Source organism: Erpetoichthys calabaricus, chromosome 2 (genome assembly GCF_900747795.2).
Source record: "Erpetoichthys calabaricus chromosome 2, fErpCal1.3, whole genome shotgun sequence".
Taxonomy (NCBI): domain Eukaryota; kingdom Metazoa; phylum Chordata; class Cladistia; order Polypteriformes; family Polypteridae; genus Erpetoichthys; species Erpetoichthys calabaricus.
In genome coordinates this window covers 258,593,550-258,609,226 of record NC_041395.2, presented here as the reverse complement: position 1 = coordinate 258,609,226, position 15,677 = coordinate 258,593,550, and the positions used below count along the sequence as shown (strand labels likewise).

Below are 15,677 nucleotides of genomic sequence, written 5' to 3'. Positions count from 1 at the left end.
CCTGCACCACCTTTTGTTAATGTAAAGGCAGACCCCACCACCCGTCTGCTTACCAGAAGCTGGATTTCTGTCTTGCCGTACGCAAACAAATCCATCTACTTCGACTGCTGTATCCGAGTCTGTATTCTTAAACCAGGTCTCCGTAAAGCACATCAGACAGCTTTCACGGTACTCGTGGAGGTATCGCGCAGATGCTCTCAGCTCGTCCAGTTTATTTCGCAAGGACTGTGCGTTGTTCATGATGATGGTTGGCAAAGGTGTTTTAAAACTTCTCCGTCTCAGACGTACACGTAGTCCACCTCTTTTTCCTCGCTTTCTGGGTTTCAAAGATTTTAAATTCGTCCGGTATAGTACACAGGGAGTAACCGGTAGCTGGTCTCATAGATAGCAACGCATCCCGGCTGTAAATGAACAGTGCCGGCCACACACCTGGGATTTCCTGCGCAGGTAGTGCGTTAGTGTCCCGTTGGATTCCAAAGGCGATAACGATCAAAAATAAGAAACTTTCGCAAATGTTGTTAAGCATTTTATAGAAATAACTACTTGCAGACTAGTAAAAAGAAAAAGAAAAGAAAAAGAAAACAATTTTACACGATTTTAGAACAAAAAAACAGGTACAAAACACGGAGAGATGCACTGAGAGGTCTGCTACAGAGCAGCGACCGGAAATACTATTGTAACAGAGCTGGCTTTGGCAAGCACTTTCTTGTTCTTAACTGGAGTACAGACCTCATTATCTGTGCTAGGGACTTCTGGGATGATGGGCTGGGAGTACTATCTGCATTAACTTTGACCCTACATCCTTATAAATAAAACAGATCCACAAATAGCCTCCTGGTGGTGTACTTTTTTTGTAAATCTTTGTTAGCCTGTAAGACTTAGTTACCATTAAAGTCAGTTGTTTTAATGAAAAATGGAGAAGGGAATACATGTTTTATTTATTTATTTAACTTTCAATAATCCTTGGGTACAATGCAGTATTCTTTGATGTTACCTTCCATTTGAAAAAATAAATACACATTAGTAAGAGTAGCGCAAAACAGCTCTAATGAAGCAAATTGTGCAGCATATGTTGATTTTTTTTTTCTTACTGTAGGTCAAAAGTAATTTGAAAATATACATATATATATATATATATATACTTTAATAGGTTATTGATGGATGTCAACATTCAGTTGTAATAATGCTATTAAAAATGTAGACTTGAACAATGTACAGTGTATTTACATAGGCAACTTTGTGTTCTGTGAAAAGTCTTGCCTTCATAAATAAATAGAGACAACAATTTACCACGTAATACATGTGTGGTGGATGGCTGGGATCCTGCCCAGCCATGACGCCTGGAAGGGTGAAGGACCGGGAGAGGGACAATACCTGCCCCAGGCCACAAGAGGGCAACCGCTCTGGTCTGCATTGGAGCCACAGGATTACAGCTTAGAAGCTCAACCCTGTTGAAGCCTGTGGCCACTGCCAGGGGGAGCCCAGAGGATGATTATAGAGCCTTGGACTGCAGCACTTCCACCACACCAGGAAGTGCTGCCGGAAGAGAATCCAGGCACACCTGGAGTGCTTCCGGGTGGTCATGCAGCACTTCCGCCACACCAGGAAGTGCTGCCGGAAGATCGTCACGAAGCACCTGGAACACATCCGGGACATTATAATAGGGGCCGACTCACTCCATTAGTCGAGCCGGAGTTAAGAGGAAGAGGATGGAGCTTGTGTGTAGAGGAGAAGAGGCGGCAAAATAGTCGAAAGGAAAGAAGGGACTGAATAATTGTGGCTGTTTAAGGCATTGTGTGGTGCTGTAAAGGCAAGAGGAAAAATAAACAGAGTGTGCTTTTGGACATTATGTTTCTCAGTGTCTGTCTGTAGCTGGGCTGACCGTCCACATGGCATCCCAGAGGGCACTGCCTACCTGATGAAAGGCAGGGGACCCATCATAAATAATTTTGTGAGCCCAGTTCAGCAGGACAAGGCACACACGCTCCTGCAGCAGACCAAAACATGTGCACTCCTGCAGCACACACACACACTCTCTCCGCAGCTGTAACTCAGCCCATAGTCTGCTGAGGGCTCACAGAAGCACCACGCACCATGGGAAGAAAAAATGCCTAGGAGCGACTTGAAGACAGCGGGCGGTCTGAAAAAGACCATAGTCGGCGAGCGGATCAGTTTGCCTGAAGAAGCAGCCAGGCAATGGATGCTGCCTCCGGGAAATGGGACCCAGGAGGTAGGTACCAGACCCAGGAGACATTGGCCCTGGGAGTGTTATAGCACTGTTCCGTGTGCAAACCTCATAGGAGGAGACCACCTGGATGTGTTTTGCTGGCTGAAGGAAACTGATTCCGGGTATGACAGCCGGATGAGGTCCAAGGAGGACAAGTACCTGTTGTCTGCGGATGAGCCAGAGTCGGGAGGCAGGGGACGGAGCTTGCAAGGAGGGGAGTAGAGGTGGCAGAAGAACAGAGAAGAAAAGACAAATGAACGTAAAAAGGACTAAGTTTATTGTGGTAGTTGGTGCACTGTGTTGTGTGCAGAAGGAAAATAATAAACAGAGTGCGCTTTTGGACATTTTGTGTGTCTCAGTGTCTGTTTGTAGCCGGGCTGACCATCCACAACATATCTTAAAGTATTAATGTACAAATGAAGCTTATTTACTTAAAATAAGTATATGCATATTGCTCACAACAGGCAGAATTGAGGAAACTAATGAAAGCAAACGGCTAATGAAAGAATTCAGCACGTTCTTATCTGTTACACTGTTCAAATAAAAAATATGCAGTTCCACAAATATGCACCCAACAAACAGAATGTTGAAAAATAAGTCAGTCTTCTATTTATGGCCTAGTATTATTTTAATGTTACTGTAATGTAAATTTGTTTTGAAAAAATCTTAAAACGTATTATTCAATGGTATGTAATAAATTGTAAAATGATTTAATAACAGCAACTGAATGAAAGAGAAAACTTTTTCCTTTTCATTAGTCAGTGCCCCAAGAATACAGCCTGTTACAGTAACATATAAATAAAATGTATCAAAGACATTTTTAGAATATACATGTTCTTTGTGTAATAATCAGCAATAACTGGAAATATTTACTTTTTGCACAGTCATTTACTGTACTTCAGTTGTCTATATAAACTAATTTTCAATTATTTAAAACTGACATAAGAAGAAAGTATGAACTATTAGCTATTATGTCATTAATAGAAACTGCATACAGTGTAGGAAACAGTGGAACATCATCTATATTAACATCTTCTCAAGTATTCTTGACACTACATAACTGCAGCTATAATAATAGCTAGCAACATGTTGTCAATTGTTTATTCCAAACAGAAAATATTTGGTTTACAGGTGGCTTGTTAACATAAAACACACACTAATGTTAATCACTTATGAAGCTATTGAAAGTTCTATTGTCCTTGTGCTTATTTTAAAGGTATATTGCTTTAAGCAACATAGGATTAATACATCAAACATTATCAGCTTGTTTATCTCTCTTCATTTTGTCAAAGTAAAATAACTAAATAATAAATTACATATTAGACCCACCTCACTGATGATGCGGCTACTATACTCTCATTTGGACAAATGACACCAAAATATTCTGACTGCTGCTAGTGCTAATTTGATATAGATATCTGATTTTTATCAAGAAACAAAACTAAACTGTGAGTCATTGGTAATGTATGCATGTAGGTGAACATGTTTATAGTAAGCACTGTTTCAGATTATTTTTGCTACTGAAACAAAATAGGACTATGCATTTTAGATAACACTAATTCCCATTTCCATATACTGTAGAATGAACAAGATGGTACATTGACACAATTAAAAATTATCTTGTCGACAACTGGATTTACTCAGACAAGAACATGTTGTTGAATCCCATAAAGCTCATCAACCACATTTGCATAATTTCTCCAAATGACAAGTCAAGTTTTGAAGTAACAAGATCAGAAAAATATTTACAATGAATTTACCTTCTTTGAGACAAGGGTGCATTGTCTGATGCTTTGACAGTAAGGGCATAAGAGCGGCCAACAATCAGAGTAACACCAGGGGCTACAGTAATCAGACCAGTTCGGTTGTTTATGATGAAGTCGCCTTGTGCTCCAGCCAGAATCTCATATGTTATCTGTCCATTTAAACCTTCATCAGCATCAAAAGCAGACAACTGAAATAATAAGAACAGTAGAACTTTATCAAACAAGAGGAGACAATTCAGTTGATCAATCTCACATCTGTATGTTACAGATTTTGGCAAACCTCTGAGCCAAGAAGTGTTTCCTGATTCTACTTTATCTATACTAATAAAAGGCAAAGCCCTCACTCACTGACTCACTCATCACTAAATCTCCAACTTCCCGTGCAGGTAGAAGGCTGAAATTTGGCAGGCTCATTCCTTACAGCTAGGGCTGCACGATAATAGAAAAAATGATCATCACGATTATTTTGCTCAAAATTTTTATCACGATTAATAATGACGATTATTCCTTTGGTAAATGAAGTCTGTGACCAAAGCAGTGTAGCCTCAGCCAGTTATTCACAGATGCTGCCCTAATCATATTAGCTGCGTTGTCCGTTGTGATGCACACAAGTCTTTCTTGCACCAAGCCCCAAGCGGACATCGCTTCTTTGAGGCCCACTGCAATAAACTCCGCTGTATGGTCTTGTGGGAAAAACGAAGTTTGCAAAAGCTTGCTTTTCATCTCAAACTCGCTGTCAATAAAATGAACTGTCAAGCTCAAATACGGTTCCGCAGTTCTGCTTGACCATAAGTCGATCGTGGCAGCAAAATATTCAAGGCTGAGCCTGAGAATTTCTCTTTCTATTTCTTTTCGGCATTTCGCATACAGCGAGGGCAGCGCAACATTGGAAAAATGGTTGCGTGAGGGAATGCTATATCTTTTATCAAGTGTTGCAATCATTTTTTTAAACCCCTCACTGCTCACGGTGGTTATTGGACACATATCCTTGGCTATATGGTACGTGATCGCCTCTGTTATTTCCCGGTGTCTTTGCGAGCTAGGCAGATATGGTATTGCGTTGAACAATGGCCCTGATATTGTTGTCTGTGTTGTGGATGGCTGGTAATTTTTTGTTGTTGCTGTTTGTGCCTTCAGTCGTTGAAATTCTTGATAGTGTACTTTGTGGTGGCTTTTAAGGTGGTTGATGAGGTTTGTTGTGTTACCTTGGGATGTTTGGACGGAACAGGACCAAAGTTTGCACAAGACTCGTACCTGATCAACATCACATTCCTCGAAATCGAAATAGTTCCAGACAACTGAGTATGACCCCTTTTTAGGAACTAACAATCACAGTTCTGCACCTTACTCACGTTGCTCCGCCATCATATGTTTATTCTGACTGACTGTTATTGCTGCTATTGACTTCTACTGCTTCAGAAAGCGCTTGCAATCTAGACACAGTAACGTCATAGTGACGCAGTCCAATCCGTAAACTCAGCCCATAAAAAACAGTTTGGTCTTTATACTGTAAAATCGCGACGATATTTATTAACTGATCGTGGGTCATAAATATCGTTATCATGAGAAAAAAAAGATTAATCGTGCAGCCCTACTTACAGCTTACCTACAAAATTTCGAAATACTACACATAACGGTCATAACATCTGCCATGTTAAACTTTCTTATTTATGGCCCCATCTTCACGAAATTTGGTAGGCGGCTTCCCTGCGCTAACCGAAACCGATGTATGTACTTATTTTGGTGGTATGACACCACTGTCGGCCGCCATATTTAACTTTCCAACGGTCTTTGTTACTTATGGGCCCATCTTCAAGAAATTTGGTACGCGGGTTCCCAACGCTAACTGAATCCTACTTACGTACATATATACGTCCATAACCTGTAGCTCGGTCGCTGTGTGAGGCGACGTTGGGTCCCCCATACCCACGCCTCCCACGTAGTTGGCTGCCTGCCTATATAAGGCCGTCATTGCTCCGGTCTCTTCATTCCCTTCCTTGCTTTGCCACGGTATTCACGTCTCCCTGCTGATTACTGCAACCTTTTTATTTAATCCACAGCTTCTCCACTGTTTTATTGTTCGTTTATTATGATTATAGTTATGGTGTAGGTATTTTGGACTTAGTTTACATTGTTCATGTACCCATTTCCTTTATCGTTCCAATCATACCCCCATTAACATGTCTATCGAGGTGATCACCATCGATCAAAGAACTGTCACTTACCGAGTGGTTTTCATGCCCGGAGATGGCGCCTGCCTTTTCCATTCTCTGTGTTACATATTGCACGGCCATATCAGGCTCACTCTTGATATCCAGAGGAACATTGTGTCTTATGTATTGAATGACTGGGACAGGTTCAAGGTGTGGACTGATGACAGTACAGGAGATAAACTACACAGGAGCACTATAAGAGTGAAATGCTTAAGCCCTTCACTTATGGTTCTGCATGTGAGTTGATGGCTGCCGCTGAATTGTTCGGTTGTCGCTTTCAAGTGTACCGAAATGGCCAAATATTTTACACCTTTGGACAACCACCAATGCCTCTTACAAAGTCTTCTTCAAAATGTTTACCCCAATCTACAAAATCTCCACGAAAACGACGTGTCATGGTTGAGGGAGAGAGCTATCCTGACACCATGAAATGACATGACTACGACTATAAACCACATTTTACTTCAAGAACTACCTTCACAGCCAAAAACATATCAGTCTGTGGATTCAGTTGTAGAAGTGGAAGACGCGGTGCACTATCCGGTAGAGTTTCTCCACACTCTGAATCCTCCAGGCACTCCTGAGCATAATCTAATTTTGAAGGTTGGGGCACCAATAATGTTACTGAGAAACTTACAGCCACCAAAACTTTGTAACGGCACAAGACTTCAGGTCACGTGTCTGCAAAAGAACCTAATTGAGGCAACTATTTTTACTGGCAGTGGCTCAGGGGAGAGAGTTTTTATTCCTCGCATCTCCGTTATACCCTCTGATCTCACATTTCAATTCAAATGCCTCCAATTTCCAGTAAGGCTCTGCTTCGCAATGACAATTAATAAGTCTTAGGGACAGACTCTACAAAAGGTTGGTATTGATTTGAAGCAAGATTGCTTTTCACATGGCCAACTGAATGTTGCATGCTCAAGAGTAAGCTCAGCGCACAGCTTGGTCATGTTACAACTGGAGGGCCGAACTGACAACGTGGTATACAAACAGATCCTTAACAAATAATTATTGGTATATTTTCTCTCAGTTTAAAAAGGTTTACTTTTCTTCTTAATAAAAATTTTAAGGCAGTACTTCGCCGCTGTGAAGCACGGGTATTTTGCTAGTCAACACTATTAGACTTTCCTGGAAGCACCGAGCACAGAACAGGAAGCAAACCTGGATAACAGTTCACTACAGTGCATGCTGATACACACCTCAGAGCACACCTCTTACAGTCTTGTAGGGATGTTGGAGGAGACTGTAGGGAACACCTGAGAACATGCACATTCTACACACTAAGTGACTAGGCTGGGAATCAGATTCACATTTTTGAAAGTGTGTGCCATGATGCTAATCCAAACATCATCCATCCATCCATTATCCAACCCGCTATATCCAAACTACAGGGTCACGGGGGCCTGCTGGAGCTAATCCCAGCCAACACAGGGTGCAAGGCAGGAAACAAACCCTGGGAAGGGCACACACACACACACACACCCACATACTAAGCACACACTAGGGCCAATTTAGGATCGCCAATTCACCTAACCTGTATGTCTTTGGACTGTGGGAGGAAACCCACGCAAACACGGGGAGAACATGCAAACTCCATGCAAGGAGGACCTGGGAAGCGAATCCGGGTCTCCTTACTGCGAGGCAGCAGCGCTACCACTGCGCCACCGTGCCACCCCCAAACATCATTCTAATGCAAAATATTACTCTGTAGCAATTCTCTTGTGCACTTTCAGTACCAAATGTGTTTGCTTTCTCATGTTGTTTCAGTGAATAAATTACAATTAATTACACAGGGTAATGGTGATTGAGTTAGCTTTTGGACTCCAGTTTACACCCAAAATAGCCAAGCATCACCAGATTTGGATACGTTTGTGAGTTAAATTAATTTTGATTTATTTCAAATTTCTTTTCTACTTTTGGTTTTATGAACATTTTTATTTATTATATGCATCTCTTGTTATTATTTTCTTGAGGACATCACTCTGAGTATGGTAGATTGCACCTATGACATACCATTTAAAATGGGTCACTTATGATGTGCTAAGGCTATTTGATTTAAAAGTGAGTGACAATTATGGTAACCTCTCTTGTTCTTTTTTTTTTAAAGGCAAGACCCCTGTAGTGTCAAACACCCCTTTTAACTTAGAATTTGTAATAGTAATTTATGGTTTCCTCGACTATAATTTCTTCTTTATTCCAATATAAGAGACTGATAGATTAATCCTTGTCTTGTCTTACAGTTCAGATTTCAGTGTGTTGTGTTCAAACCTCTGCTATATGTGAAAAAACACCATCAGAGACACTTTTTGGTAATAGTGGGACACTTTTGTATGTCAGAGACTATCGTCCTATCCAGGGATGACTTATGCCTTCTGCCTTTTGCTGGGTGTGTTCAACATACTGTAAATTAATGAATACATAGATGATTTGTTTAGGTAAATATTCTTATTTTATTGTGATTTGCTATGTAATTAATTCCAAGGCATTTGCATTCCAGAGAAAGGAATGGGTGTGTTTGTGTTGGGTAGAAGAATGTAAGTGACAAGCATTTCTGATGTAAAATGCTGGGGCTGGTTTTGGGTGAGATTTTTAGTATGCAATTCATTTTTTTCTCTGAAACTCAAGTGCATCCTGCATCCTCATACTGTAGTTGCCATGAGCCCAAGGGAAATGTAGGTAAGGACATGGTGCATTATTTTGGAATAGGTTAAATGTCCCTCCTGATCTCTTGTGCTGTGAATAATCTCTGCAAGAATCAGGAACACATTGAAGATAATACTTAAGAATCAGAAATCATTCTGGTCAGATATTCTGAACTTTCTAAAATAAATCATGTAGATCATTAAAACAGTCTGCCCTCAATGCACAAACAAATCTAGTTTCTTTTTTTTCTTGCAGGTTTATAATTTAGTTAGAACACTTATTTTTCTGTTCCTCTTTTTAAAAGCTCCTGTCTAAAAGTTTATTATTCATTGTCTGGAAATAAAAGTTAAGTAGGATAAATGTAGTTTCGCTTCAATACCACCAATTCTTTTTGGGTCGAAATTAATTAATAAACAGGGAGTAAAGATAAACTGCAGCCTACTTTAATTATTTAACTTAAAACAAAAAGAACACCTTTTAAATCACTTCTTAGCACACAGCCACCTTTTGTGTACATGTCCAGAATATTAACTACAGTATTTGCCAAAGGTATTCTAAATATTAAAAAAATAATAAGTAAATAAATATACTAGCTGTTCCAAAGAACACACATAAATGAAAAATATTAATAAGTGCTTAGAATTATAAAATGATTGAATGTTAAGAGGATTATGTGCAAAATAAAAAAAGAAAACACAACCACACTGTATTGATTACCCGTAAGACAGATTCTCCCGGCTTCATGTCTGTGTAAACATTTACACTGTAGGAGATGTTGGAGAAGGTTGGAGTATTATCATTGGCATCGATCACCAGGATATTAACTGTGACTGGAGTACTTTCCTGGACTCCATCAGAGGCTATCATCTTTAGAAAGAAAACAGAGAAATCCATTAATTCTACAAGCCTATGCAGGTTTATACTTAAACTTCTACACACAAATAAACTATAATAAAGCATGGAACATCAAAAGACTATTTTAAATGTGATTCAGTAAATTTACCATTATTTAAAGCTTTCCTGTAAATGTCATGGCAAACATGCTAGCCAAATAAAATGTTACTTTAAAACACAGTTCAGGGAGTTAAATTATGATTTTGTTAAGTTGGATATGATTGTACAGAATGATGTTTTTATATAAAGTCAATAAAATTTAAAAAAAAAAAACAGTTTAATACAAAGTATTTTGTAGGTAAAATATTTCAGTTATTACTTTTCTTTATGGACAACACTGACATTCACTACTATGACTGCCTCATTAATACAGCATAAACTGTGCTACAACAAATTAAAACTCATTATTTAGGTCTACCTGTCTATCTATCTATCTATCTATGATAAATATTAAATTAAATCCAGTATTTGCCCATGTGCTTCTTTTTATATAGACAAGAAGAAATCAAATATATAGAGGATATTCACAGCAAGCACACAACATAAATACATATCCCCACCAAGCTTAAGTACACCAGTTGAATTCTTCCATTTTATTAACAACAACAAAAAGTTTTATCTGATGCAGACCTCATTTGATAAAATTATTCCACACCACACATTTATCCCCAGGAGACTACATCTGGTGTAAAATATAGCTGAAATTACTTTCTTAAGTACTGCCTGATTGGGAAATGCACCTTAGGCAGGTATGACTCACTGCTGAATGACCTTGAAAACCATCTCTTCAGGGAAAAGTTTCTAGTACTGATGCAGAACTACAGAACACAGTTTTTCTGTAACACTTTAGTGTATTATTTCAAAACAAAGACAACCTTTCAAAAGTTATCACCAGTCCAGCTAACATAAAATGCCTATATCATTCTTCTACGGTAAAAAATAAATAAAAATAAAATTACTATAAAGTATATCTGCCATTTTGAGTCCTAAAACTTTAACTTTGGTCAATGCATGAACTTATACATATTTTAGGTAGAGAAGTTTAGAAGACTGATTATGTTTGAAATGTATATTTTTTTTGTAAAAAGGTATAACTAATTTGTGATGTATTCCTGGGAAAAAAATTAACTTAAACTAGTATTCCATTTCTTAATGCATATCATGCTCTCTGTTTTAATAAAGTTTACCAGAAGGTTTCTGGAAACATTAATCTGAATGCTGGATTGTGAGTACACTGACTTGTAGCATCATTGGCCGTTTAAATAATACAGACAAGGGAGCTTCTTTTAACAAACAATTTTTTTTCCTACAAGCAAACACTTATAAAAACAAAATACTGAATACATTTTATAAAAAATGTCTCTTAAGTTTAAAATATATTTATGAGCTTATTGCTTTAGCTAAGGGTGTACTGTACCTCTTGGTGCCTAACCAAAATGATTGCTATGGTTAAAATCTACAAAGCTGACAACTATCTTCCGATAAAAATGTTGTTTGCAGCTCTACAGTTGCGCCATAGGGATTCATTTAAAAATGTTTCCCATCAACTTGTAAAGGTGTCTGTTCTCAAACTTCTTTCTCATGGGTCCCCTCAAAACAAGATACATAAAAAATGATGGCAGATCTTCCACAATCAGAGTAGCGAAGGCGAGCCTAAAGCACTACAGCTGTAATAATGAGATAGCGTGGTGTCAGTGTAAATTCTCAGAGATCTGCTGTGCTTCCAATTTGAGTTGTAAATGTTTTCATTGATGATTGCTTATTATATCGCTTAACTTACTTTAGCACTCACACAAACTGCAAAAAGAAATTAGGCTCAAACACAGGACAGATTCTACTTCTTCACATTTTCAGATTTCATAACTGAACCACAGCTAGTCAGAAAATTACTGAAAGTAAATATAAAGAAAAGTATTTGAGAAAGTACAACTTTACACAGAAATCCAAAACAGAAATAAAATGTAAGTGGTGTGCAATGGAGAATGTTAAGTATTTCTTTCCAAAAGATCAGCAAAACTTGAGTTTATATAATAAAGAAGCATACCATTAGACTGATTTGTGTGATTCTATAAAACTTTTGAACAATAATAATTTTTAATGTCATTTCCATTCAAACAGTACTATAACTTTCGGTTCTCACAATACAAATACTGATTTTCCTTTCTTGTTTTTTATGTGTGGCACTTTCTTTAAAAGATTAAAAACTATCCAACATCAGTGTTTAGTAAATGATTATAGGATTTAAATATTTTTGAGGACAGTAATTAACTTCTGACAATTATTTTATCATTTCATTAGTATTCAATATTTACATTGTATGAGAAATAGTTTTACTTCAGTAATATCCAAACAATAGCCCATTTACCCTTATATAAAAAACATTATATAGCGGCACAGCCCAAACAGGCAACGTGGGTCTTCCTTCCCATGGGCTCACCACCTGTAGGAGGGGCCAAGGAGGTCGGGTGCAGTGTGAGTCGGGAGGTGCCCGAAGGCAGGGATCTTGGCGGTCTGATCCTCGGCTACAGAAGCTGGCTCTTGGGACATGGAATGTCACCTCTCTGAAGGGGAAGGAGCCTGAGCTAGTGCGCGAGGTTGAGAGGTTTCCGGCTAGATATAGTTGGGCTCACCTTGATGCACAGCGTGGACTCTGGAACCAATCTCCTTGAGAGGGGCTAGACTCTCTACCACTCTGGAGTTGCCCCTGGTAAGAGGCGCCAAGCGGGTGTGGGCATACATATTGCCACCCGACTTGGAGCCTGTTCACTGGAGTTCACCACAGTAGACGAGAGGGTAGTCTCCCTCCGCCTTCGGGTAGGGGGATGGATCCTAACTGTTGTTTGCGCATATGCGCCGAACAGCAGTCTGGAGTACTCACCCTTTTTGGAGTCCCTGGAGGGGGTGCTAGAGGGTGCACCTGCTGGGGACTCCCTTGTTCTGCTGGGAGACTTCAATGCTCATGTGGGCAATGACAGTGAGACCTGGAAGGGCGTGATTGGGAGGAATGGCCCCCCCGATCTGAACCCGAGTGGTGTTTTGTTATTGGACTTCTGTGCTTATCACGGATTGTCCATAACGAACACCATGTTCAGGCATAGGGGTGTCCATATGTGCACCTGGCACTAGGACACCCTAGGCCTCAGTTCGATGATCGACTTCTTGGTTGTGTCATCGGACTTGCGGCCACATGTCCTGGACACTTGGGCGAAGAGTGGGCCGGAGTTGTCAACCACCTGGTGGTGAGTTGGGTTCATTGGTGGGGGAGGATTCCAGTCAGACCTGGTAGGCCCAAACATATTGTGAGGGTCTGCTGGGAACGTCTGGAAGAGTCCCCTGTCAGAAGTAGCTTCAACTCCTACCTCCAGCAGAACTTCGATGACGCAGAACTTCAACCATGTCCCAAGGGAGATGGGGGACATTGAGCCTGAATGGGCTATGTTTCGTGCCTCTATTGTTGAGGAGGCTGACCAGAGCTGTAGCCATAAGGTGGTTGGTGCCTGTCGTGGCGGCATTCCTTGAACCCGTTGGTGGACACCAGCGGTGAGGGATGCCATCCAGCTTAAGAAGGAGTCCTAAAGAACCCTTTTGTCCTGTGGGACTCCAGAGGCAGCTAACAGGCACCGGCAGGCCAAGAGGAATGCGGCTTTGGTGGTTGCGGAGGCAAAAACTCGGGCATGGGAGGACATGGAGAACAACTTCTGGACGGAGATTCTGGTCCACCATCCGGCGTCTCAGGAGGGGGAACCAGTGCAGTGTCAACATTGTATATGGTGGGGATGATATGCTGCTGACCTCGACTCAGAACGTTGTGGGTCAGTGGGGGGAGTACTTCGAAGACCTCCTCAATCCCACTATCATGTTTTCCAATGAGGTCACCGAGGTGGTCAAAAAACTCCTTGGTGGTAGGGCCCTGAGGGTGGATGAGATATGCCCGGAGTTCCTCAAGGCTCTGGATGTTGTAGGACTGTTTTGGTTGACACGCCTCTGCAGCATCGCATGGACATCGGGGACAGTGCCTCTGGATTGTCCCTTAGGGAATCCTGTGGGGGTGCTCCAGGAGTATGGGGTACCAGACCCCCTGATAAGGGCTGTTCGGTCCCTGTACAACCAGTGTCAGAGCTCGGACCGCATTAAGTCAAACCCGTTTCCGGTGAGAGTTGGACTCAGCTGGGGCTGCCTTTGTCACTGATTCTGTTCATAACTTTTATGGACAGAATTTCTAGGCGCAGCCAGTGCATTGAGGGGGTCTGGTTTGGTGGGCTCAGGACTGGGTCACTGCTTTTTGCAGATGATGTTATCCTGTTTGCTTCATCAGGCCGTGATCTTCTGCTCTCTCTGGATCGGTTCGCAGCCGAGTGTGAAGCGGCTGGGATGGGGATCAACACATCCAAAGCTGAAGCCATGGTTCTCAGCCGGAAAAGAGTGGAGTGCCCTCTCAGGATTGGAAGTGAGATCCTGCCCCAAGTGGAGGAGTTCAAGTATCTCAGGGTCTTGTTCACGAGTGAAGGAAGAATAGAGCGGGAGATCGACAGGTGGATCGGTGCAGAATCCGCAGTGATGCAGGCTCTGCATCGGTCTGTCGTGGTGAAAAAGGAGCTGAGCCGAAAGCCAAAGCGCTCAATTTACTAGTCGATCTACGCTCCTACCCTCACCTATGGTCATGAGCTATGGGTAGTGACCGAAAGAATGAGATCGCAAATACAAGTGGCTGAAATGAGTTTCCTCCACAGGGTGTCAGGGCCTTCCCTTAAAGACAGGGTGAGAAGTTCGGTCATCCGGGAGGAGCTCAGAGTAGAGCCACTGCTCCTCCGCCTCGAGAGAAGTCAGATGAGGTGGCTCAGGCATCTGATCAGGATGCCTCCTGGATGCCTCCCTGGTGAGGTGTTCTAGGAAAACCCAGGACATGCTGGAGGGAATATGTCTCTCAGCTGGCCTGGGAACACCTCGGAATTCCCCCGGAAGAGCTAGTAGAAGTGGCTGGGGAGAGGGAAGTCTGGGCATCTCTGCTCAAGCTGCTGCCCCCGCGACCCGATGTCGGATAAGTGGAAGAGAATGGATGGATGAATGGACACTGAAAAAATAATATTGTTTGTTAAAATTGTTGATATACAGTAAGTTGCCTGTATTACGTATATTATAATTAACAACTGATTTAAAGAATTAATTCACTTGCATATGTTGTACTGAATATTCCGTTTAATAACCATAAAACAATGCTTAACACAGTTAGATATTTATTTGGTGTAACTCAGATATTTATGTAAAGTATATACAGGAATATTCTTCCTCAATAATCAGTATTTTGCCTAACAAAATACTAAAGTTATAATTATTACCAAAAATAGATTTCCTTTTGTATTTATTTAATGGGCTATACAAATATTGGATACACATTATGTTCTTTTAGCAGCTATCAGAATTCTATATAATATACTATTTGTTTATACAATTTTGAACTACAGTATCTTGATTTATTAAATACTTATACTAACCCTAAGTTATGAAGCTGAGTATTTTGTTTAGAATGGAATGGAATTTCATTCAGAAGCCTCCTGGAGATCTGATTTGTATCAATTGATCTCCTCTAAACTGCACATTCAGGCTAAACTTTACCAATCTTGTTTATTGATTCAGTATAGGTATTTATCCATTTGTATTTGTACAGTCAAACTAAAATTCTATATACTGTATATCATCATAAATTGAGAATGTTTTATTGTTTGTTCTGTTCATTTTGTGTGTATTCAAGTTTGAACTATTGTCTAACAATATACTTTTACGTATATACATATAAGTAGCAACCAGCAATGTAATATTTATGTGCATATATTACTACATTCTGTATGCAAGTACCCAACATTTACAATATTTTACATTATATCAACATTAAAATAAATATTAATATATTTCACTCTGCACTTTAATTACTTA

General features: G+C 40.4%; 1 protein-coding gene across 1 annotated transcript in view; it reads right to left on the bottom strand.

Moving 5' to 3' along the window:
- Nucleotides 1–15,677, bottom strand: part of pcdh15b (protocadherin-related 15b) — a 718,592-nt gene that overhangs the window by 320,493 nt on the left and 382,422 nt on the right. Inside the window, exons 15-16 of the mRNA XM_051923141.1 lie at nucleotides 9,570–9,719; nucleotides 3,988–4,181 (exon numbers count right to left, since the gene is read on the bottom strand). Coding sequence (XP_051779101.1) covers nucleotides 3,988–4,181; nucleotides 9,570–9,719 — 344 coding nt within the window. The remainder of the gene's footprint in view (nucleotides 1–3,987; nucleotides 4,182–9,569; nucleotides 9,720–15,677) is intronic.